This window comes from Falco cherrug, chromosome 4 (assembly GCF_023634085.1).
Source record: "Falco cherrug isolate bFalChe1 chromosome 4, bFalChe1.pri, whole genome shotgun sequence".
Taxonomy (NCBI): Eukaryota; Metazoa; Chordata; class Aves; order Falconiformes; family Falconidae; genus Falco; species Falco cherrug.
Window position 1 is genome coordinate 55,918,124 of NC_073700.1, and position 27,782 is coordinate 55,945,905.

At 47.5% G+C, this 27,782-nt stretch overlaps 1 protein-coding gene across 3 annotated transcripts in view; it reads left to right on the forward strand.

Annotated features, from left to right (window-relative positions):
- The first annotated feature begins 1,361 nt into the window (after positions 1–1,361).
- The window catches only part of VILL (villin like), a 37,624-nt gene continuing 11,203 nt past the window's right edge, over positions 1,362–27,782 (forward strand). Inside the window, exons 1-11 of one of the 3 annotated variants that reach the window (XM_027809860.2) lie at positions 10,878–11,365; positions 12,640–12,682; positions 14,364–14,445; positions 15,973–16,047; positions 18,111–18,307; positions 20,143–20,251; positions 20,562–20,672; positions 22,613–22,812; positions 22,900–22,978; positions 24,351–24,449; positions 26,693–26,846. In XM_027809860.2, the coding sequence (XP_027665661.1) occupies positions 12,654–12,682; positions 14,364–14,445; positions 15,973–16,047; positions 18,111–18,307; positions 20,143–20,251; positions 20,562–20,672; positions 22,613–22,812; positions 22,900–22,978; positions 24,351–24,449; positions 26,693–26,846 (1,135 nt within the window). In that variant the 5' untranslated portion in view covers positions 10,878–11,365; positions 12,640–12,653. Of the gene's footprint in view, positions 1,649–10,877; positions 11,366–12,639; positions 12,683–14,363; positions 14,446–15,972; positions 16,048–18,110; positions 18,308–20,142; positions 20,252–20,561; positions 20,673–22,612; positions 22,813–22,899; positions 22,979–24,350; positions 24,450–26,692; positions 26,847–27,782 lie in introns of those variants that run through there. The other 2 variants (XM_055708656.1, XM_055708655.1) reach the window with 2 other exon arrangements.

The window sequence follows — 27,782 nt, forward strand, 5'->3', positions numbered from 1 at the left end:
TAAAAGCAGCCCTGTCACAGGTCCCCATCTTCTGCAGACTGGAGGAAGACAGAACATCATTCCTCTGTTCCCTACAGCTGAGGAAGCCACTCAGCATGATGAAATGAAAAGAGCAAAAAATGAAAGGTGAAGGCTGTTAGGGGTTTTGTGAGCTGTAGCCTGCTGACTTTGAAGGATAAATTGCTTTCTAAGGGTCAGTTTTGCATCTTCAACCATGAAACTAAGATCTCTGAAGTGCTTCTCTCGGGTATGGGCACACCTGGGCTGAGTAAGCAGGTTCAGTGCACGCCCTGGTTCGCAGCTATCTGCCGTCAGTGGTACACGGGTCTGTAGCTAACGGCACCGGTATTTCGGGCACTCTTCCCATTACAGGACTAAGAGTGGTCAGTGGACAAGATCTGTGGAAATTGTAGATTTAAACCCGTTCTACACCTGATTTAGCTGATGAGCTGAGCCATATTTATTTTCAGTTTGTGTGGGTTAATCCAAAAAATTAAGGAAATGGCAAGAGAAACTTGAGGTGTAGAAAGGGAGGGAATTGGATAGTTCCCAGTCCAGAGAGGTCATGTAGTTTCCATCCTTGGAGATATTTGAAACACAGCTGGACACAGCCCTGGGTGCCCCAAAGGCAGAGCCACCGCCTGATGACAGTGTAAGAAGTGATGCCTCCATCCCCCTCCAGCCAGGGCTGTTCCCTCCACCAGCAGCAAGCAGCACGGTGCAGATGCCAGGCAGGAGCAGCTGGGAATGAGAGGAGATGGTTTGTCTTCAGGTCACCCTCAGCCAGAAGCATCAGGGCATCTGTCGGAAGAGGTAGCTGCGTATTACAGCTGCCCTTCACAGATACTTTTTTTCTTAACGCTAAGCTATGACATTGCAATGAGTATCAACAGGTGCAGCTTTCCACTGCAGAAGGTGGCTGATGCAAACGCTGCCAGCTCCACTGGGGTTTTCTGGTTTATCATTCATCACCTTTCTCCCGGGAGGGCAGCCTGGTTGCATGCTCCAATGCTCTGTCACATCCCCGTGTCAGCCAGGCACCTTGGTGACAACCCTTACCCCTGCTCCCCATCACTCTGGGCTGCTGCACACCCAGGGCCCCAGCCAGGCCCAGTTTGGCCTTGCAGGGAGCGCAGGAGCCAGCTGAGCCCCTCTCCCCTCAGGCCAGCTGTGCCAAAATTCTGGACAGAGTCAAGGACGGGAGCTGGGACGTTTGGCCCCAAGGGTTGGTGTGGCACCGAGCAGCACCCCACCGTGCTTTGTCCAGCAGAGACAGAGAAAAGGGAGGCGGGGGAAATCCTCTCCTGCCCTTTTCAATCTGGACAAAACAGGTTTCTAATTAAAGCAGCACTTAATCATTATTGCCTCGTGAATGCAGAGCTGGTGGATATTTGATGCAAGCAGAAAGTTGGTTGAAACTCTCTCACACCGGCTCCCTCTGTGAGCCTGGGAATGGGTGTGCTCTCCGGGTAGGAGTGTCCCTGCGGTTAAGTAGAGGATTGAATTACCGAACACTGCTGTTCCGAGCTGACAAGGTAGCAGAACAGCAAACAAAAAGTGCCTTGGAACGAGCTCACTGAAGAGGACAGAAGGCACGGGGGCTGTGGAGGAGGAAGACCTGCGAGGACACCGCGCGCTTCCCAGTGAGGTAAGGAGCTTCCCTGCACCCCTCTTAGATTTATTTCTAAAGGCCAGAACTGTTTAAGGACTTTTGTTCTGCGGGATAGTAAGAAACAACAACAAAAGATAATTAATGGATTTCATATTTTGTTAAAAACTGCTCACCTGGCGTAAGCCAGGATGTCTTTACTGAAAGCAGTGAGCCCATCCTGGTCCGCGCTGTTCAGGGCTGGAACAAGCAGCTCGCTCAGCTTGCCAAGAACCCACCCGGGCTACGTACGGGCTCTGAGGACACATGCTTTTCATTTAGCTCTCTGCACAAACTGGCTTTGATTTCATGCAACGAGCAATTAACAGCGTTCTGTTTTGGCCTGGTTTGTTCTATGCCTTGCTGCTGTGGGGATTTGCTTAAAGCTCACCTGTTTTTTCAACCGGTTACACGGCCAGGCAGTGACAAAAAGCTGTTGGAAGTTCTCGTCAATAGGTCTTGTTGTGTCTAATCGATAGATCTGCTAATGGCTGAACTGCTGGGCTGGTTCGCTCTATAAGCACAGAGTGTTTTCTCATCCTGTTCATTTGAGATGCAAATCGCACTGAGATAAAATTGACTTCTAATGGCGTTGAGCTGCGGGCTTACTTGCCAGTATTTTTCTTAGGTGTGCCTATTAAGAACATAAATATTTAACACAAAGGAGAACCAATATGAATTAGCATCCATGGGAGGTTCACACTTATTCAAGGCTACCATAGCACAGGTGTAAACAAATGTTACGACAGCAGAAGGGAACCGGCCCTACCAGAGCAACACTTGGGCGGTGAATCATCCAGGTGCTCTTTACAGGCTGCCACTAAATGTGAAGAACAGAGCCTGCAAAACAGAGATTAGACCATCGCAGAGCATCAGCCTTCCTTTTTGGTGGGGTTTTACCGTTCCCAGCTGCATGGGCTGAGATACCAGTTGGAAGCAAATGCTAGGACAGGCAATAGCCTGCATGGTGCACATCAGGAAAGCCCTGACAATCTTCCCTTGCCTTCCTCCTGGCAGAGCCAGGTGAACCTCACAATCTCCTCCTACTCCCTGCAGAAGCAGGCTGCCCCTTCCCACTGGCAGACTTCCTGCCTAGGAAGTAACTCATGATGTTACTTCCTAGGCAGGACTTTGCAGCAGCAGTTGCCAAGGTCTCCCAGCTGGGAGCAAAGGTTTCATGCCATGGCCGCAAACAGTGTCACCCTGGTCTCCTGCCTTCCCCTGTATCCTGGGGCTCCCGGTTAGTTTGAGATAATAAAACTCTGCTCTTGCATGGCCAAATGAAGATGCTCACAATGTCTCCTGCTCCTTACTGTGGAGCTGCACAAGTGTTTCTGGACTTTAAGCAAGGAGGTTGTTAGCTTTTCTGCTACGGACCCTCCGGGGAGCTGTGGGACACGTCATGTGGATGAGATGCACCATGGATTCTGTGACTCGAGGCTGGACCTGCCCTGCAGCCCGGTCCTCCAGCACCACCCATGCTGTGATCATTCATCCCCAGCTGAGGAGGAGACCGGCTCAGACACCTTCCCCATGTTTGGAAGATGCGGGGGCTCTGCTCTGTACTGGGCATGTCCTGCTGGACCAAGGGCCTTCCCTCAGTTTTAACAGAGCTAAATAAAGCCCACTATCAGAGCCCTGGAATGCCCTGTGCAGTGAGGAGAAGCTCGAGGCACAGTGAAAGCCTTTGTGCTACCTTTGTTCTACCTGGCCTGGTGGCACTTTATCCACCCCTGGGGAACACATGTGCCACCACCATCCCTCCTCAAGGTCCCTCCTTCGTCACAGGGAATGGGCTCTTTTGCAGCCCTCTGAGATTTGTCCTGGACTGACACAAATCCACAAGTTGGGCTTTCTATGTATGAAAAGCCCAACAGCACAAGGAAGGACTCAACACACACGCCAAATATCTCTGCTCCAGCTCTTTGTTTTTTCACATATATTCTTCACCTTCTGTTGGCTCCTCAGAGAAGCAGATCATACAGTCACAAGGGGATATACGCTCCTACGACTCATTAAAACCTCTCGTGTCCTCCCTCTCCCCATAACATAACCTTGGAAATGGGCCTAATTATGATTTATCCTGGATTATTATACATTTCATCCCATTCTGGGTGTAAAAGCAATGCAGAAAGAAGTGCTTATTGTCACTGTCTTTGCCATCCTTGTCTGAGAAGTCCTGTGAGATGTAATGTTAATTTCCAGCATCAGATGATGTGCATTTGATTCAGTTGCCTTGATTTCCAGGGACCTCTACTTGAAACAGAAATCCTACCGTTTGTTATCTGTCTTTATCTGAGCCTATTCATGCTTATCTGAGGCCGTGCTGGGTAGAGTAACAGTGAAACTTGTTATTACTTTATATCCACATCAAAGACATGAGACACAGGGGATGTTAAATCCTATGCTTGAGCTCCGTCCTGGGCAGTGCCTGTGGAATGAGCTATTCAGAGCAGCCGACCTCCCCTCCCCTACCTAAAAATGTCCTGTTGCCATGCCCTGGGATGAAAGAATAGGTTTCTGTCTGGCCTTTTATTTAAAACTGCTCTTAAACTGAGCAGGGTAAGAAATAGGCAGCACTAGAAATCATGTTCTTTTTTGGGTGATGGAAACTATGTAACCACTCTCCCTTTGGGAGAGTGCTAGAGCCTGAACTACTATGCTTTGTTGCTGCCTATAAAATAGCTGTCTGGGTCCGGGTAAATCCCACCCATCCCAGTCTTTCAGATGCCTGGTTCCCTTCCCTGTGGTCAGACAAAATTCCCATTGGCAGCTCTGGGCGCGAAAGGCCGTTCCGGATGTATGACTCTTTCTAAAGCTGTTTGCAGGATTTGCAGGGATGTTTTATTCATTCGGCTTTGTGCAGTTGACGTGCTACTCTCTCAAAGCTTGCCTTCATTTCTGCCAAGAGGGGATCACACACGCTTCCCACGCTCGTGGGCTGTGGTCCTGCGTGGACGGAGTTTCACTCCTTATGCCAAGCGAGTGCCAGACGTGCAGCCCCCCGGGCCGGGGCTGTGCTCCTTGCTGTGCTGTGAGTGGAGAGCTGTGCTCAGGTGTGCAGCAGCCCCAGAGCTGGGCAGCATAGGGTTTAGCTCACAAAACCTTGGTGCACCAACACCATCCATCATACAGCACATGATACCACAGGGGCAAAGTTACACCTCCTTATTGCCCCATGTCCCTCTGCCTCTCATTCCCAGTAATCCACCCCATCTCCATTTACCCCATTGTCTCCCTGGACCCTTTTCCTAGCACAAGAGAGAACAGCCACCAAAATTCACCTTGGGAAGGAGACACAACCATGGGGACTCTTGAGGATGAGATGGTGCTCCTCAAGGAGCTTAAAGTGAGGAGAGGCAGGTGGAGACTGAGTGGCACCCACAAAGCCACAGAAGGACCAAGAGTGACCTTGCAGCTCATCCTGGGCTGGAAGGGCTGGATGAAACAGTAACAAAGACATGACATATGTGGTGCTGAATGCAAGCCTAGAGGTTAACACTAGTATGGGTGACTGCTACCAAAAAACTGGGAGTTTCTGGTGTTCCCTTGAGAGAAGATGCTGTGAAGGGCTGGCTCTGTTTCAAAGACTTAAAAGATCATGAAAGGCAACCCATACCTTGGCTCAGCAGCCCGTTCTAGTGGAAGCCTGGGTTGGGTTGGTTGCTACCTATTTGTTTTGGCACAAGCATCATGGTTTAACCCCAGTCGGCAACTCAGCCCCACACAGCCGCTCACTCACTCCCCCCCAGTGGGGTGGGGTAGAGAATGGGAAGGGTAAGGTGCAAAAACTCCTGGGCTGAGATAAAGGCAGTTTAATAGGTAAACCAAAAGCCATGCAAGCAAAGCAGAACAAGGAATTCATTCATCACTTCCCACGGCAAGCAGGTGCTCAGCCACCCCCAGGACAGCCGGGCTCCAGCACCAGTAATGGGGACTGGGGAAGACAAATGCCATCACTCCAAACATCCCCTCTCTTCCTTCTTCTTCCCCATCTTTATGTGCTGAGCATGACGTGGTACGGTATGGAATGTCCCCTTGGTCAGTGGGGGGCAGCTGTCCCACCCGTGTCCCCTCCCAGCTCCTTGTGCCCCCCAGCCAGCGCTAGTGGGGTGGGGTGAGGAGCAGAAAAGCCCTCGGCTCTGTGTGGGGCCTCAGCAATAACAAAAACATCCCTCTGTTACCAACACTCTTTTCAGCACAAATCCAAAACATAACCCCATATCAGCTACTGTGAAGAAAATTAACTCTACCCCAGCCAAAACCAGCACAAGAAGTTCGGTGTCTTTCCGCAGAGGTATGTCAGCCAACATACACAAAAGGTGAGCTTTCCTTTGCAGCTCGAGAAACAAACCTTCCCCCCTGAATAAATCTGTTGCATCTCATCGGGCCAGCGATGGAAATGCAGAGTTACGCACAGAGCACCATGCTTAGGTTCAGGTCGTTTCATTTGCAATCTGAAATGTAAACCTGGTGGGGTTTTTTTCCAGAAGTCTTGGGTTTCTCTTCCCAGTTTTCATGTGATGCTTGCAGGTCTGACCTGGAGCAAAACTGCAACAGCCCCTTCCTTTTGATAGTTAATATCAGTCTTGCTGCTTTCCACTGGGAAGCCAATGCTGTAGGAACCAGTTCTTCAGCTGGTCTGAGTGGAGCCAGACCAGCACCCCTGCTCCATCACCAGCAAACAATGGTCCTGATAGCAAGGGCTTATTCAGCTCCACTAGTTAAACTGTGCACCAGGGAAAACCTGCTTTTTATCTTGCACACGTACATGTATGCACATACACACATGTGTGCATTCTCACAGTAAATATAAAACTTAGATGCAGCAGCAAAAATCATAACTCATACTTGGGTTTTGAGAAGGATGGGCCAGGTGGGCACCGGTACTTGGGTTTAACTGCAGCTTTATTGACGGTGTTTGGCTGAGTTCACACTGACAGGTCTGGCAAGCAGAGTCTTGGGGCATGATGGATGGGATGGAGCTCCCACACCCGGAGGTGAAGGGCAGCCTGGCATGTTGGGCTCTGCACCCAGGGGGTCCCCATAGGCCAAGGGGACAGTACGTCCCCCCTGACCAAGACCCACTGCATCTGCCCTAGACTCAATGTCAGGATGAGGTGAACCACTCAGGGAGAGTCCTTCTTAGACTTAAGCACCCAGAATTAAGAGGCCCAAGTGAGGATGGATGAATCCCAGCATCTCTCCCCCTCTCCTAGCCTCCCTCCAGGCTCTTTTAACCCTACATAGGAAGCAGTGGCCTTTCCTCAATTTCAGCTGGAAAAATGCCTTCTTTTGAGGCTCTCTCCTCAAGTCCCAGCTGTCACACCCTTCCCCTAAGCTTTTGAAGTTCAGGTGCTCCCCAAAGCTCAGGTAGGTCTCACACAGGTGACCCAAACACCCATGCTCTCGTCCCTGATGTCTCAGCTCTGGCTTTACTTAGCTGCAGTCATTTGCTTAAATAATGCTCCATTAAAGTGCTGGTGTAGGAGAGAATTGTAACTTTTTTCTTGGAGGTGGTGAGTCATTAGAAGTTAGTTTGTGAGAATATTTCTAACCTTAATGACTTCTCTGGAAACCAGGAAGAGGAATTAAAATGGCTTCAGCTTTGTTTTCCTCCTGCGTGCATCTCCTGCCCTCACTGTGGCATGAAGCCCTGCCTTCAGATGCAGTGCTGGTCCCGAGTCAGCGATCCCTCCTTCTCAACAGGGGAGAAAGAGCTGAAAGAAAGGAGAGATTTGTTCGTAACGAGTTGGCAAGCTACACGCTTGCCTTTCCCTTGGGATGGCTCCATACCGTTACTGACTCAATAGCCTCACAAAGAGGAGCCAGAGGTGAAATGGATACCTCTGAAGTAGGTGTGTGCCAGGCTGCATTTTATTATTTGAAAAGAATTCACCTGGCACCTTAGCAGAGGTAACGCTGCTGCAAGGCGCTTGCACGCAGAGTAACAGCTTCTTGTGCCACTGTTTTTTTCTCATGGATCTTCAGAGAGAGGTGGGTTTGCAGCAAAAGAGTTTGTTATCGATCACTGGGGCCGATCTCGGGGGGAAGTTACTGCAGCTCAGACTCTGCTGCTGCTTCTGAAAGCTTTGAGTATAACAGGGCTGCCCTCGCCTTGCAGAGGTGCTACCTGCCCGGGAGAGCATGCTGCTTTCAAAGACATCCTGGGGAAGAAGGACTTCCCAGGAGAACAGCCAAGAGCTGCATGGGTGCTCTAACCTTCTTTATAGGACACCCAGGCAAGGACTGCCAGCCTCCACGTTCAGCCAGTTTGCTCTCCCTTTCCCAGCGCCAGCCACTGCTGAGCACTGGGCTGTACATCCAGTGGGATGCATGTGGAAACTCAGACTGCATGACTTGGGGGTTGTGGCTGGTGTTAAGGCTTTCTGATTTAATTGTCAGTACATTGTTCTTACATTGTTGAGAAGTTTGCTGGGACAATACAGCTCTACTGTTCCCAGGACAAATAGTCAGTTGTTAAAATTTTAGAGGGGGGATTCAGAAATAGCAGCAGTTCTGGAAAAAACTCCTACAAATCAGTTTCCCAAGACCATCTGCTTGAAGATCAGACTGCTGGAAAGCTACCAGCACTGAGATAAATAGAGAGGACAAAGGAGGTCATAAAGAGAGGTGTGGAGAGATGAGAAAGATCTTCTGGATGGAGTGAAGCATCGAGCTAGAATTTATGGCAGGTGGAAATTAGGCAGCTGCAGGGACTAGTCAAAGTCAGAGGAGATAAATCGTGTGTTGCCTGCCCTTCGAAATCAGATGTCCTCGGAGAAATTTGAGGAGACAGATGAGATACAGATCAAGGGCTGTTGCAGCTGGGAAGGTGGTTATTCCCCAGGAACCTAGTATTTCCTTGTGCTCCTTGCTTTTAAGTGAGGATCGATGGTAGGATAGGAGAATTAGTGCCCAGCCCATCTGCATGTGGCTCACAGGGGGCTGAAAGGGAAAGGCTCAGCACCAGCAGGTTTCTGGGAAAAACTATGTATACACTACTAAGTCAGAGATGCCAGAAAGACAGAGGGCGAAGGCACGGGTTGTAAGAAGACACCCTAAGCTAGAGGTCTACTTCTTGGGATGGTGGTTGGAGATGGGGTGGATTTCCAGGGTTCAAGAGACACACCAGGTGGGTCCTGCAGAGACTGGTCAGCTTTTTTCAGACAGGGCAAAATGGTTATTGTTCTTGCAGAACTTGAGAAATTACTTGGTTAGGTGGATCCAGGTTTGTGCATCCTTCAAATTTACTGAAAAGGGAAATCAAACATCTCCTGGGATGTAGAGCCCTTCCAGTTTGAAAGGCCATTATTAGCATAAATTCATCTCAGTGGTTCTCTTCACCCCAGGCTTTTCGATCTTCGCTCACACCCTGAACAGACTTTAGCATCTCAGTCCTCAGCATCCCAGCCCTTGCCCCATGAGCAAAGAACAGAAAAGACCAGTCACCTGTGATGGCAGGTAGCTGCTTGGATGAGACGTGGTCTTGTGATCCCTGGCAGCCACTCATGGAAAAAGGCAAAACCTGCCCATCTGAACCCAGTGAAGTCCCTTCTTAGCTCCAGAGCCACTGAGCCTGAGAAGGTGTGCAAGAAGCTTTTTCACAATCTTAGTTCATCCTGTCCAACACCCCATCTCAATTTTTGATCCACCTTTACTTAAGAGAAGACTAAAAAAGCCCTTCAACCCCTTTCATGATCCACACAGATGATTTTGGTAGCATGGATAGGGGATCTTTTCTGACCAGTGGGGGCAGGTGAAGCATGAAGGTCAGTCCATGTTATTGCCTTAATGCCAACCTGATGGGAGGGCAAGGCTTGCTGAAAGGGCAGTATCTGAACAGGGGCTCACAGTCACCGACCCCGCGGAGCCGAGCCAAGAGAGCACATCCCAGCCATTTCGCCATCTCATTTCAAAGACATTAAGTAAAGGCAAGCCTGCCAGCTTCCCTAATAGGCTGTTCCAATATTTAATTGCCCACCGTGACCAGAAATGGCACTTTATTTCAAGGCCTGTTTTATGTGAATTTTAGCTGCCATGCAAGAGCTCTTCCCAAGAAGGCTGAAGTGCTCTCTGTGGTCAGTCACGAGCGTTTGTGCAGAGCCCTCAGCATGCTGGCCACACTGAGCTCCTGAACCTTGTGGGACTTAGAGGAGGAGGGTGCACCGAGCTGGGCTTTTTCCTCTTTTGCCACTCCCCAAAACTCATATCCCATTCCCTGCCTCATCATCGTGTCCCAGCACATCCAACATGGGTAAGGCAATTCAGCTTCTCTGATTGCAATCCTGCTTGTGATTGTGCAAGAGGGTAGGAGCCGTCACCGACACACACATAGGCATATGGATATGTATGTTGCAGGTGCTCTTGCCTATGCAAACTTCGCCTTCCTGCCAAAAAATTGGAGGAGGATATTATATGACGGTGTGACAACACGGGAGAGAAGCCCCATTGCTGAGCCTCTCTCCCTAGCATTTCCACCTGAGATAAAAGCTACTTTTTCTCCCCTTTGCAACGAGAAAATAAGACAGCTTCCATTGGCTGAGTGCTGTACTTCTGGACAGTCACTCACTAGGGACAGTCACCGTTCAAAGCAATAGTCCTGAGCTGATGCTGATGAGCCACACAAGGTAACCCAACGCTGAATTTCATTCCTCTGGGCAAAACAAGAGTTAACTGCTGTCCTCTCTGCAAACAAAAACATGGCACCTACTTGGGCCCAGATGCCCAGCTATAATGGAGACAATGAAAGCAATTCAACAGCCCTGGTTTACCTCATCTAATGCCAGTCCAAGTATTCCCAATAATTAGGCCTTTCAGCCTGGAAAGGCTGGAGCCACAGCTGCTTCCTATTTTCCCGAAGCTGTACAGAGCATTAGTCATTTCACTGGGGTTTTTTAATTACCGTGACTACAGCCCAGTAAGTGTGCCGCCAAAACCCAGACAAGCCAAATCAGGCTTAATTCAGAATGTACTTGGGGAGTTTGAAATTATCTTCTATCCCCTTTCAGAGTCCTTATTTTCCCTCCCCACCCAAACAGCCCGAGTCTCCGTGAAGAAATGTCCTGCTAGGTCTGCTTTCTCAACACATACCAGGTGGACAAAACGAGGTCGTGAATGCTGGCACTTCCACCCCAACTGTTATTCATTAACTGATCTTGGGAGTGACCTTCACACTTAATTAGTCATCTAGTCCTTCCTAAAGGCAAAGCTTTTCCCCACGCTGTGCTGACTGGAGAGGGGATGGAGAACATATTTAGCAAGCAGGAGCATGGCTGTGGGTTTTGGCAGTGGGTGAAGGGGAGTGGGTGTAGCAGAGACCCATCTGCCCTCAGCCACCAGCTTTCTTACCTAGACCACATCAGGGAAGGCTTTGCTTTTAGCTCTGGAGGCTTCAGGTTGTCCTGGCTGTGACATCCAGCTAAGAGGCCAGACACCAACATTTGGTTTCCAGGTCCTCAGCCCTCACCCAACAGCAACATTTGCTCTCTACAGTTTGATTTATACATCTTCACTGAGGGATGGTGACCCAGCAGAGCAGCTCCAAGCCAGAAGTTGTCTTTGCTATGTAGTGGCCATGTCTCAGCCTGTGCTAATGGTGTGAACCTGTCTCTTCTTACCGTGGTTGTGGGAGTCTCTGAAGATGGTGAAAATAGAGTAGGTGGCCCTGGAGGTGGATATTGGGCAGCTGCATATTACTAACATGGAGGCAAAGAGGTAAGCTACAGCTGCTTTAGTCTCTCTCTCCCCTCTTCACAGGTAAAGCCGTGTCTGTGTACAAGGAAGCAAATGTCCGTCCCCGTAACCAGTTTTTTTGCTGGTGAATTCCTGCCCCAGAGGCAGTTGGCTCCTGCTTCTTGCCAATCAGCATTTTACCTGGTGCTGGACCAAACTGGTTTGATTGATCTAGGCACTGACCCAGACACTGCTGCTTAAACCCCACAGTGAACCCAAGCCTCTGAATACCCCCTTTTTATTTTTTTTAAATTAGAAAAGTTTCTGCCCTTCCTCCTGAAGCACAGATGGGAAGTTTGCACTCCATAAATACTGGGTTTTGTGTCTGGTCAGGAGTTGAATTATGGGATCATCTGATTAAAAGCTCACATTAAATCGTTAATGAAATGAGCTGTCTGATTATATAAGTCATATTCCTATTATTTCTAACTTGGCCACCAACTGAAAGAAGCTGGGAAGTCCAAAGAAACAGCCAACCATGTCTGCTTCACGCTCCCCCCAGCTTGATGACTAAGGAGCAAGGGAGGGACAGCATTTCCCAGAAAAGTGGGGACCAGCATTAATGGACAGGTTTCAGGAGCAGAGAACATCCAAGATTCCTGTTTTGAGTCAGAGGTTTGGGTGGGAATTGGTAGAACACTGCTGGCTTTCAGGGGGTTTTGTCCAACGTAGCTGTCTCCGCTCAGAGGAATCTCAGCATCCTTTGGGTTAACTTTTCCAACTGGAGAGGCTGGGAGAAGCAGGGAGCCAGCTGTGTCTCACAGCTGGCCAGCTGCTGGTTTCCTGCTGCCTTTCACAGGGAGCAATGTCAGTTTTGCTGAAAAACTTTACCCCCCTGCATCCTCCCTCACATATAAATGTCTTTGCTGGCTTTGTTTTCAGATTGTTCCTATTTTGATGCTGGAAGGAAAAACCCTAAATAAATGTAAAAGATGGCTGAGGGAAGGAGGCTTTGCTTGGGTTTTTCTTTGATAGGGACTTTTTGAATGCCATGCTAAAAGAAAGGAAAAGTCTTTTCGTTAAAGATCTGAACAGGGATCATGTTTTTGGCTTTAGTTTCTGATAGCCCTGGGCTTCACAGTAGGTGAGTCAGGATGCCATTCAGAAAAGTGTCTAGGTCCTCTGCAGGCGCTGAGATACCTTCCTGGATCTGGCTTTTAATCTGTGTAGCTCTTAATTACCTTTCTGGGAATTGAAATGAAAAATGTCTTTTTTCCTCCTTGCTATTTGTCTTCTTGCCTGGATCCTATCTGGAGGACCTGAGAGGGAGATGAAGGTTGCTGAATGTGCTCCTGATAGGTACATGAAGACATGTGGACTCAGTCTTCCAGAGTCCTTCAGATCTGTGTTCAGGACGGAGTGAGTGCGTCTGACTCCTGCTACAGGGCGCTGCCAGGCCGTAGGTGCCGGCTCAGTTCACACAGCGGCGCTGGGGCTGTGCTCAGCAATGACTTTACGGTGCCAAGTGCAGCACGTCTCTCCATGCTCTCGTAACACGAGCAATAAAGGCGCTTTCTGGCAGGGGATCATCTGCCTTTGTTCTTTTCCTCCTTCAGAAGTTTATTCCACGGCTTTATGCAGTTTGGTTTTCATCTTATGGCGGCTCCGTTGCTGTGCCGAGCCGTGGCACCGTTCCTTCTCGGAGGCGGTTTCCTACAGCTGAGCAGAGGAGCGCGGGGGGGGCTGTGGCCTACAATCAGGGCAGCCTTTTCATCCAGAGACAGAGCAGAAAATGCAGTCAATCAAGTTGTTTTTCACATAATACAATCGTTCCGTCTGTCATGAGCAAATGCAAATCAGGGGAGCGCACTGGCGAAGCGAATGAGTACAAAACACAGGAATCAGTGAGCCGTGTTTTCTCTCGAAGCCAGGCCTCGATTTGTGAGCAGGATTGACTCATACGGGAAAGGCTGATACGGGTCTTGCCCCTACACAAACACAATGTGTCCCGTGGCCACTGCAGCGGAGCAGAGCTGCTCAGGAGGCACCTGCGAAGCCCCCTGGGCCAGCCAGCTCTGCTGGGGTGTAACTCACTGTTTTCATCTGCGTTGGGCTGGGGTTCAGTTTGTTTCAGGAGCTTCCCCTGTAAACAAGCTGGGTTCAGAAATTGCTTCTTGAGCAAATCCTCTGCTATCCAAGCAGTAGGAACAGGGAGCATTGTGAATGGTAGTCCTTTTTTCTTTTCACAGATAGTAGATAGGAGAGAGGATGGATAGGAGACCTTTGCCCATCAGGGGGGCAGCTGGAGATACCAAAAACATGTCGAATGGCCCCAGGCACCTTTGTACAGGCAACTGAAAGCCACCTCTCGCCCATACAGGCAGCAGAGCCTAGGAAACTGCTTGGCTATGTGTAAAGTAGACACCTGGGTCATTATTTGGATCACTCCATATGCTCTGGTGACTATGCTGTGCCCATTGACCTTTACGAAGCTGAGAGCCTGGTGCCCTGCCCTGAGATACCTGTCTTAATTTGGACCTGAATGCCATCCTGAAGTGGAAGGGCTTCATTCCTTAAGCTCCCAGTGCCCCAGGGTACCTGACCTGACCTCCAGTGACTGCTCCAGGAGGGCATGGGTCTCCTGGAGGTCCACTGTTGTCTCTGCCACCCCTTGTGCCATGGTGGGAACAAAGCAGTCCTGATGTCAGGTCCAATACCCCAGCAAATCCTTTCAACCTGTTCAAAATCGCACACCAGAATAACAGTATCCTATCCAGTCTTTGCTGGGCTGTGGTCCCACACTTTGCTTGCCCCACCTTGAGCATGGATAGCCTGGGAATGGGGGTTCATCCCACCTAACTGTTGATAACTAGAGCTGTGCTCTCTTCATAGTCAGCACATAGATATAGAGATACTTCAAGGTGTGGATTATCTGTAGTAAACCTCCACTGACAGTAAGAGGAACCCAGCCGGCTAGCATACTTACTGTTGTATCCAATTATATAGTTATTTTGATTTTTCTTCTTCCTTTCCCTTCTAGCTCAGACTGCAGGATGACAGACGGTGACACAAATCTCCCAACTATCGAGAGAAAGCTGGGACTGCAAATATGGAGCATAGAGGTATGTCAAGAGGCAATGATTACATATGTCCTCTGTGTGTGTGTTTCAAGAAAGAGATACTCCTGAAGTAATCTGAGTAGGAAAAGAGGGTCTTACAGACAAGATACAGGCGGGAAACAGGAGACCCAACGTCTCCCTGGGCAGCTTTTAGCATGTTATTGCTTTGGTTTCCTGCTCTGTAAAACAGGGATAATATTGACTAAGAAAACATGAACGTGGTGGGAGTGAAGCTGTTCCTCCAGCACTGGAGGCTTTCTCACCTGCTTCGGAAACCAATACAAGGCTGCTTTAGCACACCAGAAGTAAATTCCCTGTCTGGCCAAGAGGAGGGGTTGTGAATAGGTAACCTCAGCCTATACCAACAGCTGCTGCGGGGGAGGCACCCATTTTTGCAGCAAAGGCATCCCGTGGGGTTTATTTGCACTTCATCTTTCTCTTTCCCACTCTGATCAATGGATCATTGCATGGAGGGATACTGCAGCCTGCAAAGTCACCTTCTGCTTGCGTGGTGGTTGATTTTTGGATTGGATGTGGGCTGTGCTGAATTCTGCCTTTTTCTGGCCCCATTCACCAAGAACATCCCCCTGCAATAAGAAGGGGTCCCCTCAGTGAGAGGGAGCACATACTGAGGTGCAGAGTCCACTCAGGGGAGCAGTGGGAAGGGGCATCGACACAGGTCTCCAGGTCGTGGTGGCCCTCTACACGTCCCACTTATGTTCCAAATATCACCGGGTTTTTGCCTTTCCATTTCTCTCCAAAGCACTGTACTAAGCTTCTTTCCAGAGGATCTGTAACTAGAGACGTGTTGGTTCACAAGGGTCAAGCTGGTATGCTGGGAAACAAGTCAGGCCACCAGAAGAATGTATGTCTCTAATTCCAGGGAACCACAGAGCCAGTTCAGGCCCAGGAGCTGCATGTGTACTGGTGGGTGGCACATCCAGGCACCTACAGTGGGCAGGCATGGCTGGTTAATTGTGCACTTGCACCAGCTGAAGTGTGCAATTAGGGTCTGGAGGGGTGAGGCACATGATGGTGACCTCAGGTCTGTCTTTTCTCGGCACTCCTAGTTGCTGTGAATCCCTGGCAAAGTGGTCATCCTAACAAAGCTCTGAAAGTTATCCTTGAACTTAAAGGTACTGAGTAAAAACCATGTCACAAAACTAAACTTAGGATGAGATGTGCTCACTCCCTTGGAAAATTCCCTATAAATGCAAGCTCTGGAGCACTCCAGCCTGACCTCCAGGTCTCCTTACTCTGGACATACAGGACTGCAGAAGGGCAAGGAAACTAAAAAATACTTGTCAATCTGTCCAAGCAGCATTATCATTCACCCCCTCTTACCCCTCAGTACTTCGGCATTTCCCCCAGAAGTGGATTTTCCCAGCTCACAAGCACATTCCTAATTCTTCTGTCTCCAAACCCTGATCGTCGCCTTAATATTTCATGCACCCCAGCTGTCTTGCTTCACACACATCAACTTCTGGCTCTGAAGTACTATCAATGACCCAAACACTCATTTCCTTACAGAATATGAAGATGGTTCCTGTACCTGAAAAGGCTTACGGGACTTTTTTTGAAGGAGACTGCTACATAATTCTGCACGTAAGTAAGGCTGACAAGCATTGGTCTCTTTGGTGGGCAACTGGGTCGACCCTTTTCGTTTAGCTCCAACTTGGATCCTAGGTACCCTCACTGTGGGTAAAGTGGTTGTGCATGTACATCCACCACCTTAATCATGCACCTGAATTTAATGTGGCTGTTGCAACACCACCGTGTGTTTAGTAAATCAGAACTCCAGAGAAGCCATTAACTCAGTAATTAGTTGATTAGAAGATATCTAATTGTAATGGAGTCATGTCCGGACATGGCGAAATGGCCAGTACATTCCTGGCAAATTAAATAAAGGCCCACATTTGCATGGCTTATTGGGAGTCTTTTGAGGATGTGAGAGGTGGCCAACTGGAGGGTCTCATTTTCAGCAGATGATGTGAATTATGGAAGTGTGCCACCTACTCTGCATCATGCAAGCAGCAGACAGGCTCTGCAGCCCCTCTCATGTCCCCATTAGGATGCTTCATCTGTCCCACCCAAATCTGATCCAGACCTACTTGTAACCAGCTAAACCCAGGCTAGCCAGAAGCATGAGGAACTTCTGAGAACTAACTCTACTCTATGACCTTGTGTTCCCGAAGCTCTGTGGAAGGATGATGTGTTGCACTCAGCTGCTAGAATTCTTTCCAAATCTCTTCATCTGCATAGAGAAGTCCAGGCCCCCTTGTATCAAAAAACATCCGTACAGTGGAAATCAGAATCATTTCCCTCTTCCTCTGTCTAAGTGTCCCTCCTGCAATTGTCTCCATCAGTCGAGACAGCAAAGCCTCCCCTATCCCACAACAAACAAATGCACATCTACTATATACATCAAGCTGGGATAGCAACGCAGAATGAGTTTCCTGCTCTAATTCACCATGTATGTGCCTTTATGCTGCTGCCTTTCAAGCGCTGAATCAATGTGGTGGCAGGTACCCAAAGACATGCTTAGAGCAGAATATGAATGTCCTTACAAGGAGCTGACTGTAGATATTGGTATAGATTTTGATGCTCACAGACTCGGCTTATGTTGCAACAGCTTCCCCAGGTAGAAGAGCTTGTAACCAGCCCACTCCTCTCTTTTGCCCCTGCAGATGGGAGGGTAAAAATACTCATCTTTGCATTCTCATCTCCACTGGAGGCCCTCCAAACAAAGATTGTCCACAGGACAATGGGACTTTGATCATCTTCAATAGAAAAGTAATAAATTGAGTGATTTTCCCCAAAATTAATTATCTGTGCCTAGAGGAACAGAGGAGCTGTATTTTATTCTTCTACTGTGTTTCGCTGTGGTATCGCTGCATAAAGCAAATAAACAGAATTTAGTGTCAAATCCAGTTTATAAAATGAGCTTTTATTGCCTTTCCCAGATGTCCATGATAGGGTTTAACACAGTAGGTGCTAAAAAATAACTGGTACGACTCGCATAACGAAACACACACCTGTTCTCAGAACACTTGCCTCCTCTTTCTAGGCTGTTGGGTTTTTCTGTAATAAGGTGCATCACAGCATGCACACACAGGCTCAGCTTCATTTGGAGTTATGTCTGTTTTGCAAGTCAGCAGGATTTCAGAGGCAGTTTGTGTTACTATGTCCTGTGACATGAGAAAGAGAACAACAAGAAAGGTAAGAGAGTATCTCCAGGCAAATAAATAGCAGTGTACATAACTTTTTAAACGGTGATCTGTGAGAAGAGTAAAGTTTAAACATCAAACTCTACAAAAGTAGGACAGGTTGAATGCATTAATTTTTGTAATTGCACAGGTGCTCAGTTTTCCTTGATAACAAGAGTTAGAAAAGAGGATCAGACAGGAACATACTTCAGTTCAATATGTACGTAAAACCCACAAATGCTCTCCTGAGCAAGGCCCCTGGCTCCAGGCTGAGCTCCCAGGGAGCATCCTGAGGATCCATCTTGCCTCCCCTCGCTCAAGACAAAGGCAGAAGTGGGAAAGGCCCTGGGAAAATGCTGTATGGTCACTTGGTTTTGCCAGGTCTCCCTGGCCAGAGATATTATTTGGAACGTATATATGTGCTGTGTCTTCATCCCACCTCATCTTTCCCACCTCTTCCAGACCAAAAGAACCTCTCGTGGCTCTGCTGTGGACTTGCATTACTGGATTGGCAAGAATTCATCTCAGGATGAGCAAGGTGCCGCGGCCATGTACGTCACCCAGATGGACAATGCGCTCAGGGGGAACCCTGTGCAGCACCGGGAAGTGCAGGAACATGAGTCTGAGACCTTCCGAAGCTATTTCCGCAACGGCATTATGTGAGTAGCACAAAATACCCTGCACCATGGTACGTCATGGTCCCTGGAATTCCCTCTGCTTCTCTACATCTCAGCCATCAATAATTCAAAAATCCAAAAAATATAGATCAGCACTGAAGTTGGTCAGAATTCAGAAGGAAAACTTCCCATTTTGAAAGAATTATTAATAAGCATTGAGTCTGGAACCATGTCATTCTGTTCTACTGGTCATTTTCCCAGGTGGTTGCAGTAAGTGCATCTTAACCTCCTTTTTGCTCACCCTAGGGTCATCCTCTCCTCCACACACTTCATATTAATATGCTTGTACAGGGTACTTCAAACTAACATCCACCTTGAAGAGAAGTGCTAATTTGGTTCATAGTGGGAGTAATAGTCCTGTAGTGGAAGGAAAGTTTGACTCTGAACTTTTGCCATCTAGAAGATACTGTTGAATCCAGCCCTGTGGTCTTTCCTCACTTTGGGGTCTTCAGCAGGTGACTCAGATAGCCATCCTCCAGGAGGACCTTCACTGGCAATTAACAACCAGAGTGCTGTGCTTTTAAACAGCTGAAGAAAACTCAGATGAAAACCCATCCTTGGTCAATACCCTATATCCCAGTCTGACTTCTGCTACTCTGCATTGTGCATCTCTGCTGAGTTTCCTTAGGACTTTTGTGAGATGGAAGAGTGCTTTTACCCTCATCTTAAGGATTAATAAGGGACAATGAAGAACTAAAGTTCAGGCCTTCAAAACCACGTAGGTTTAGAAGTCTATTTGGAAGCCTATCTGCCTGTGAAATGAGTTAGACTTCATCTTGGTCTAAACCACATCCTTAAGGTCAATTAGGAAGCCTGAGGCAGAATGAGAAATTAAAGCAGGCTCTTTCCACAGCTTGATAGGTGGAGTAATCACCAGAGTATCCTTCTGTGGACATGTTAAACTGTTCCACACAGGTCTAAAGTACTGTGAATCACTCACATGCCTGGCCACATTTGCCAGTCTCTTCTTAGCTGTGATAAAATACATATATTACCCACATGGTGAAAACTATACGACTCTCAGCAATTGTCTCTTTTTCCCATAAATGGCCATTATGTTGCTTCACTTATTACTGTAGTATGAACATTGGATCTGTTTTTTACAATGGTCTAGAATATGTGGAAGTGGGTTAGACTTGCCCCAAAGCCATTTTAAAAGCTCTGGGACTTCCCCGGGGGACTGTATCCTCTCACGATGTGATTATGGCTTCCTTGCAGAGTTGCCCAGAAAGCAGGGAATGGTGTTGTGCAGCGAGGCAACACAGTGCTAGCAGCAGCTAGTGCAAAGTGTGTGTTCAAGGATGGAAGAACAAAATTCACAGATTAAATCTGAAAGTGTTCTCTACCTGTTTATGATAGCATTTTTCTGTTTATGGCAACAATTTCCTATCTAAGCTACTTTTAATAGAATAGCTATTTTGAATAAAACCAAATTTTAGCAAAAAGTATGTTTTCTGCAAAATCAATTCAATTTCTTAATTGAATGTTTATGGAATAGTTCAGTGGTGAGATGCCATTGCCATGGTTATTGGGTTCTTCAGTTTGGTTGTGTTATGTTTCTGTTGCCATCCCTGACCTTCCTGTCCATCTACACACCTTCTCCCAAGATGTTCAACAGCGACGCAACACCCATAACAGCTGCATGGACACCATGAGAAGTCATGGTCTGACCAGGGACCATGAACAGTAGAATAAGGCAACACAGCATCTGAAATTCTATTTTTAGGATTACGTTGGCTCTGGAATTTTTAGTTGTTGCCAAAAACTTGAGGTATTTTCTAACCAGCTCTAACTCTTTATTCCCTGCTACACAACAGCTACAAGAAGGGAGGAGTGGCTTCAGGATTTAAGCATGTGGAGACCAATATGTACAACATCAAGCGTCTTCTTCATGTCAAGGGGAAGAAGCACGTGTCAGCCACAGAGGTAAGAAGAAGAAACCTCTTTCCTTACAGATCTTTCCTCTCCTCCTACACTCATTTTTGACCAGGTTTGCCTGCTAGATAGCTCAAGAACCCCTACTACAGGATAGTTTTCAAGACCTCATTTGGGGGGTTGGTATTGCCATGAGAGAAGCCATTGGGTTCAGTGAATAGCTGAGCGCTAGAAAAATGAGCATGTCATTGCAGACCACTTCTTACACACCCAGGGGCAAGTTTGCCATGGCTGCAACATGTCTTCTGCAGCTCTTGTTGTGCTCCCCAGCCTGCCAAATGCTTTCATTTCCTTGTGACAGGTAGCGCTTTCCTGGGACAGTTTCAATAAGGGTGACGTTTTCTTGCTGGACCTCGGGAAAGTGCTGATTCAGTGGAACGGACCCAGCTGCAGCATTGCTGAGAAATCCAGGGTGAGTACAGGCAAAAGCCACTTCATTTACCGGCGGTCTTTTTTAATGCCTGGGGGAAAAAAAAGTAGAAAAATAGCACCCAGTGTTTGCACAGTGAAAATCTCAGTAAAACCAGCAGCACAGATGAAAGTAGAAAGTAATTGAATCATAGAATCTTCTGTTGGTTGGAAAAGCGTAGGCTGGAAAAGACCTTTAAGATCATCAAGTCCAACCATCCACCAAACACTGCCAAGCCCACCACTGAACCCTGTCCCTAAGCACCGCAACTACCTGTCTTTTAAACACCTCCAGGGATGGTGATTCCACCACCCCCCTGGGCAGCCTGTTCCAGTGCTTAACCACCTTTTCAGTGGAGAAATTTTTCCTAATATCCAATCTAAACATCCCCTGGCATAACTTGAGGCTGTTCCCTCTTGTCCTGTCACTTGTTACTTGGGAGAAGAGACCCCACCTCACTACACCCTCCTTTCAGGCAGCTGTAGAGAGCTATAGGGTCTCCCTGGAGCCTTCTTTGCTCCAGGCTAAACCACCCCAGTTCCCTCAGTGGCTCCTCATCAGCCTTGTGCTCTAGACCCTTCACCATCCTCATTGCCCTTCTCTGCACATGCTCCAGCACCTCAATCTCTTTCTTGAAGTGGTAAATCTTGGTAAAAAATCAGCCTAAATCTTTTACTTGCCCATCTGCTGGTATCAGAGGCTCAGGGAAGTGCTGTGTTCCAGTTCGAGCCTGGCCTTAGCTTGGGTTTCGTGGGCAGCCATGGGCACATCACCAGCTCCAGCTCCAGAAAGGCATCCAGCTCCCTCTGGAGAGAGGTCCATCTCCATCCCTCTGTGCCCCGCAGTTTGCATGACATGGAACTAAAAAGTCAGCAACACTAGTAGGTTTAGCTGCAGTCACTACTCCAGGAGTAGATGAATTTTAATATTTTTTTTTACAGCATCACAGGGAATTCCAGCTTGGTCAGTATGAGACAAGTAGGAATACATAACCCAAGTGGTGACATGTCAGGTCCTTTGCAAAAGGGGTCATTATCCTTATCTTACTGATAGAGGAACTGAGATACAGAGATGTAATAAAACATGATATGTCATCAGCAAAGCTGGTGGCCAAACTCATAGCCAATTATTATAAATATTAAAAGTCAGGTGGGTCTGCTCTTCACATGGTGTCACTTGATGAGCTAGGAAGGGGGAGGCCTCACAAGGAAGGCAATTTTCCAGGAATCAGTGGCTAGAGAAGATCCAACAGAGTGGAGAAGAGACAAAGAACCCCTCAGGATACAGAGGAGGGGGAGCAGGTAGAGGAATGGCTGCAGTGAGGACCAGGTCATGGTTCATCTCAGGCCTGGCAACCAAGCAGGTTGTTTCCTAGGTCTAACAAAGAGGGGCCTCTTTCAAAGCTATTGCGGTAAGAGTCATGGGGAAAAAAAAAAATCAATGGAAAATGGAAATTTCAGCCTAATTAGTTGCTTGGCATTTCACGCTGCTTTTTCACAGAAAACATCCATGGTTTTTTGAATACTTGAATCATTTAAATATAAAATGTCACCATGGGGCACCCAGGGTCCTGCAGCTCTGCAGCAACAAGCCTTGCTGTCCTCAGCGTGTGTGCATCTCTCTCCCAAACCATCTCACAGGATTATTGGAACTGCTTATGTACAGTCGTACATTGGCAACCCCTGTTGTGGCTACCGCACGCCTGTGCCCGGCAGGAGCAAGCACTGGTAGTGACTATAATGAGCAGTATTTTCCTGAGAGATAGTTAATAAGCAGGCAGTACAGACACATCTGCTTTGTAAATAGCTAAATTTGGAGGACACTAGAAGTTTCAGAGAGCTGTGGTAATCTGGCTTGGAGCAGTGGTGCTCAGTCATTGCTCTAGGTCAAAGCTCACTCAATTTGTCTGCATCAGGATTTACCACCCACTGATCTTTGTGCAGGGTCTGGCGCTGGCTCGCAGCATCAGGGACAGCGAAAGAGGTGGCCGTGCTCAAATTGGCATCATTGACAATGAGAAGGACTCCCCGGACCTCATGCAGATCATGAAGATGGTGATGGGTGAGAGGCACGGGGAGCTCCGAGATGCCATCCCAGATACCAAAGCAGATGAGCTGCAGAAAGCAAATGTCCGGCTCTACCAGTAAGTCTGGGGGTGGGCTCCAAACCCTGCCCTTCCTCATGATGAACATTGTGGAGCCTGACTCCACTCCGTGGCTCTGTCTTTCAGCGTCTACGAGAAGGACAGTGACCTGGTGGTACAGGAGATAGCCACCCGGCCCCTGACACAGGATCTGCTCCAGCACGAGGTGAGAGAAAGCCACCAGCCTTTACAGCGGGAAAAGGGTGCTGTGGCTTGCTTTGTTTTCATCTGAGCACCTGTTCCAACGGGATACCCCATTTCCTGAAAATTATCAGCCCTTGCATCGTTCAGATTTGTCAGGTGTCCTCTGCAAACAGGACAGCTTAGCCCTGCCACAGCCTCGGTGGCCAGAGGTCGGTGGTGCACTGAAGCTGCTCTAACAAGAGATGGCAAATTGGTCTTCTCAGCCGAGGATGTTATTAGCTTGGCAATCAGAGTCAAGGAGAGCTGCAGGCCCGGAATAAATTCTAGATGGAAATAAGGCTTCTTAATACTTGATGTCTGGGGATAGCCCTCCTCCATCTGCAGAACTCGGAGCAAATAAATATTCTGCTCACAAAATGATGGAGATGTTTTCCTGCAGTAGCAAGTGGCTGGTCTCACTGACCCACCCTGGGAGGACACTCCTTACAGACCCTCTGTCCAAACGCTTTCAGAAACAGCAGCTTTCCTAATATCCTTCTGGCTAAAATCTGGCAAAGAATTGCTTATCCTTAATTCTCTGCAGTGCAAACCAACCTATTCCAAAACAGCGTTGTGCTGCAAGGCTCCAGCTCCCTTATCCATCCTAGTGTCAGCCTTGTTAAATCTCAGTCTCCTTTTACAGGCATATGAAGCTTTTACTTTTCTTGTCAAAGTTCAGTCTGAAAAATGAGAAGCCTTTGGTCGCACAGTGTGGTGTTAGTTTGGAGCAGCAGCTCTCTGCAGCGGAGACAGGCTGCCTAGCAGCCATCTCATCCCCTTCGGGTTCAGGATCCTACTGTGTTCACAATGACGGAACACTTCTAGCTCCACATCAAGGACACAAAATAGACACGCAGAAGATATCTAATTTGGACTTTTCCTGCTCCTTTAGTAGCAGATGTAGATTAATGAGCACTACCATCAGCAGAGCTGAAGCACAGCAGGCTGAGGCTGATATTTCAGCGTGCACTTCTCCTGGAGCCTATTGGAGCTGGTGTTTCTGTTGGTTTGGGACCATCTCTCATGAGATGGTAATGGCCAGTTTTGAGCAATGCCTAAGAAAAACACATATTTTAACTCATTACAGTTAAAGTGTCCTTGCAAAGGTGGTGTATCCCCAAACCCCTGCCCTGTAGGGTTGGTGGTAGCTGTAGTCCTTTTATAAACCACAGTAAATCCATCCTCTGTTGCCTCTGCTAAGGGCTGCACCAGGGTTAGAGCTCTGCAAGACAAGCAAATGAGCTAGATCTACATCTAATCTAAATCTTCAAAAAGGATCAAACCTGAGTAGGCTACACATGAGGACCTTTGCCTGCACGGAGTTTTTTATGCCTGTTTTTCCTGTTTAATCTCAGGACTGCTACATTTTAGACCAAGGTGGTTTTAAGATTTACGTCTGGAGAGGAAAAGCCTCCAGCCCAGAAGAGAAAAAAGCAGCCTTCACTCGAGCTGTGGTGAGTTGTAATATATGTCATATTGTATATAAGTGCTAGTCTAGGTCTGACCACTAATTACAATTAAGCGTAGGTCTTGAGGAGCTGGTCTGTGTAATAACAGAGAGAGAAGTTAAACCTCTAAGGGAGGCATGATAACGTAAACACACAATTATCAGTCACCAAATTGCACTAGAGCTAAGATCTGCCACTAAAACTAGGAAGAAATTTGTTAAAGAAAGTACAAAAGAAAATACTTCATTACACAGTAAATGGTGAACTTCTGAATTCATTGATTCAAGAGATGGTGGGGGCAGAGAGTGTCAGCAGAGTCAAGGTGGGATTAGACAAATTCATGGTCAACAGGTCCATAAGGATATATTAAAGGGGCTCTTATATCCTAACATCCATGATCCAGTACTGGGGACACTGGGGAGAGTGAAGGCATCACAGTGAAGACAGCCACCAAGCCCATGGTGTGCTCACTGAACGGCATCTCTTAATGCCACTGCTCAGACCCTGAAAGGCATCTCTTGTGTTCCCAAGAGTAACATCTCGGGCAAGTCAGTGGGAACCTTGATTATTTGGGCTCTCAGGAAAAGCCAGACCTTTTATGTAGGTGCTACAGTCCTTAACTGCAAGTCCATCACAGGCAACAAGTCTTTGCACACCATCAGTGGGTCGGGGCCCAGGTTCTGCATGTGAATTTGAAGGTGATACGGGGCTCTTCCTCTGACTGGGTAGAAAGAGATCTGTTATTAACTGCTATTAATTCAGATTGGCCAACCTGAGGCAAGACCAGGGCTCATGTTCAGGTAGAGCACACCAGCATCGTGCCCTGGTACACATGCTGCTCCTCCAGATGAGCTGCCATGCAGTTATTTTCTGGCTCAACACCTCCTTTCACAAAAAATTAGCCTCAAGGGAGGCTTAGCAAATGAGGTATTTGGTAGTTAAGTTGGCAGGCTGAAGTGAAGGTTACAAAGGAACTTAGCTTTTAATTCATCTGTTCACTTACATGAAGACCATAAACAGCCTCATCTTCAATGAGATCTTACCAGGAGATACTGAACTTCTCTGGCCCCACCTTCAAAAAAGTCTTACCTGGAGACACCCAGCTTTAATACCAATCACATCTATTGTCTCAGAGAAGAAAAACTTAGAAATCTTTGCCTTAAAACTTATCTTACAGTCCTCTATGCTCCTTTCAAAAGCTTAACTCAGATGCTTTTTAGTAGGCAATCAGCTCTGCAAATTCTGGCCCTGAGCTACACATGTAGAACAAAAGAGATCTCTTTCTTTCAGTGTGGCAGGTGGGAGGGATGGGAAGACCATCTGCTCTGCTTTTCCCTGGGGGTAATGTGTGGCTGCAGTATTTACAACAGAAGATGAATGCTCAGAAGCCCATGATCAGGCTCCTTCCCCAAACCAGGGCTGTCAGCACTGTACCTCCAGATCATGCTGGAGCCCGCTGGGATAAACAGAAGAGCATTTCCCAAAACCGAACAATGACTTTGGCATTGTGGCACAATGCAGATAATTCTCTTCCCTTTCATATTTTATCAAGCACCTCTGTTGAAGTAATCTTTAAACTCAGTAGTAGCTCTCTTGCAAAGAAATAATTTCTTTGGGGGGGTGGCAGGGGGAGCTGCAGAACAAAAACCCAGAGACTTGTGAGAGTTTAGCCCCTTCAGGACACACATCATGCACTGGAGTACTTGGCTGCCTCCATCCCATCACTACCTTGGCATGCATGCTCTCTACCACACTACAGGGAGGAAAGTCTTCCCTGTTTGAGAGGGACAAACAATCTGGAAAAAAAACTAAGAACTGAACCAGGCTTTTGGGTGATGGGCACACTCAATCGCTATTCCCTCCTCTCTTCTAGATCCATCACTAGAAGCCATCTACAGAGCTGTCTGAGATAGAGGAGGAGGCTATTCATTAGACCTATTGAGTGAGATTTTTTTCAAGACTAAAGTGCCAGGTAGAGATTAAGTTTAGGATGTGATCCAGGTCACCAGCCTCTAGGGAAAGGGGTCAGTCACCTAAATGCAGAAATAATGGATGCTGCAGTGAGAGCTTGCAGACACCTCCATTTATAAGTCTGAATGCAAGTCTTGGGGTGAATCCTGCTCTTGGTCATGCCACTGTGTTCAGTGGGGGATGTTCACTCTTTGGGCTGATTCAGGTCCACATCCCTCTTCTCATGTCTGTAAAAAGCCCAGTGTGTCTCCACTAGCATGCTTTTCCAACCCCACTAGGGTTTTATGCAAGCCAAAGGCTATCCTTCATCCACCAATATTGAAGTAATCAATGATGGAGCAGAGTCAGCCATGTTTAAACAGCTCTTCCAGAGGTGGACAGAAAAGGACGAAGCACAAGGACTTGGCAAAGTCTACACTACTGGCAAAATTGGTGAGCTTGTTTGTCCTGGATTGGGCTTTCCTACCTGTGCTAAGCAACAGCTGAATCCTTCACATTAACTGTCTCCTGCCTTTAGTGTCTTGAAAATCCAGTGCACATGCTTCTCATGCCTTGTATTTTCCACTTCTTCACTAGATGCAAAGGATTCAGGAACTGAACAAAGTTCAGAAGTGCTGAGGCTTCTTATATGAACCAAACTGCCACTTATTCCAAATGTAAATGTTGGCAGAAGATCACTCTTGTCTGAAAAACTTCTGCAAAGTTTCACCTTTGCAGAACTTCCTTATTTTCTTTATAAAGGGCTAATGCTGAACCTGATAAGGAAGTGCTGAACAATATTCTGCTTTCATTTACACTGGCACCCACCCAACACTTTCCTGACATCAATAGAATTGTTCCGTATTTGCACCAGGTGTAAACGGTGCCTCAATTTATCATGCTGCTGAAATGAATATGACAATGCATTAACCCCAAAGAGTAAACAATACCAAAGAGAGAACCTGTTGGTGAATGATGGGATGGTGACAGAGATGCCGAATGTGTCCATCAGTAACAGTACGAGAGCTGCAAATCTCCTTCCCTTGCAAGTTCTCTTTTAATTTTTTCCTCTGTCTCTCTCGTTGCTGCCCATAAATACTGTTTCTTTATCATGAGCTGGAGAAATATAGCCATTTTATTTCTGAAAGCAACTTTTTAAAAGGAGGGACATATGTATAGATTTTGAAAACAATTATGATTTTTCAGTCAGGAGACAAGTAATATTTTTACAAGCCAATCATCACTGGAACACACTATATGGCCAGTTGCCAGCCTGTAACAGACCAACACGGGAATGTGTGAGCTCTTGCATATTCCAAATTCAGCATTGGCTTGCTGGCTTCTTGGAACCATGGACCAGGTTTTTCTCGCATGTGTAACGATTGCGTG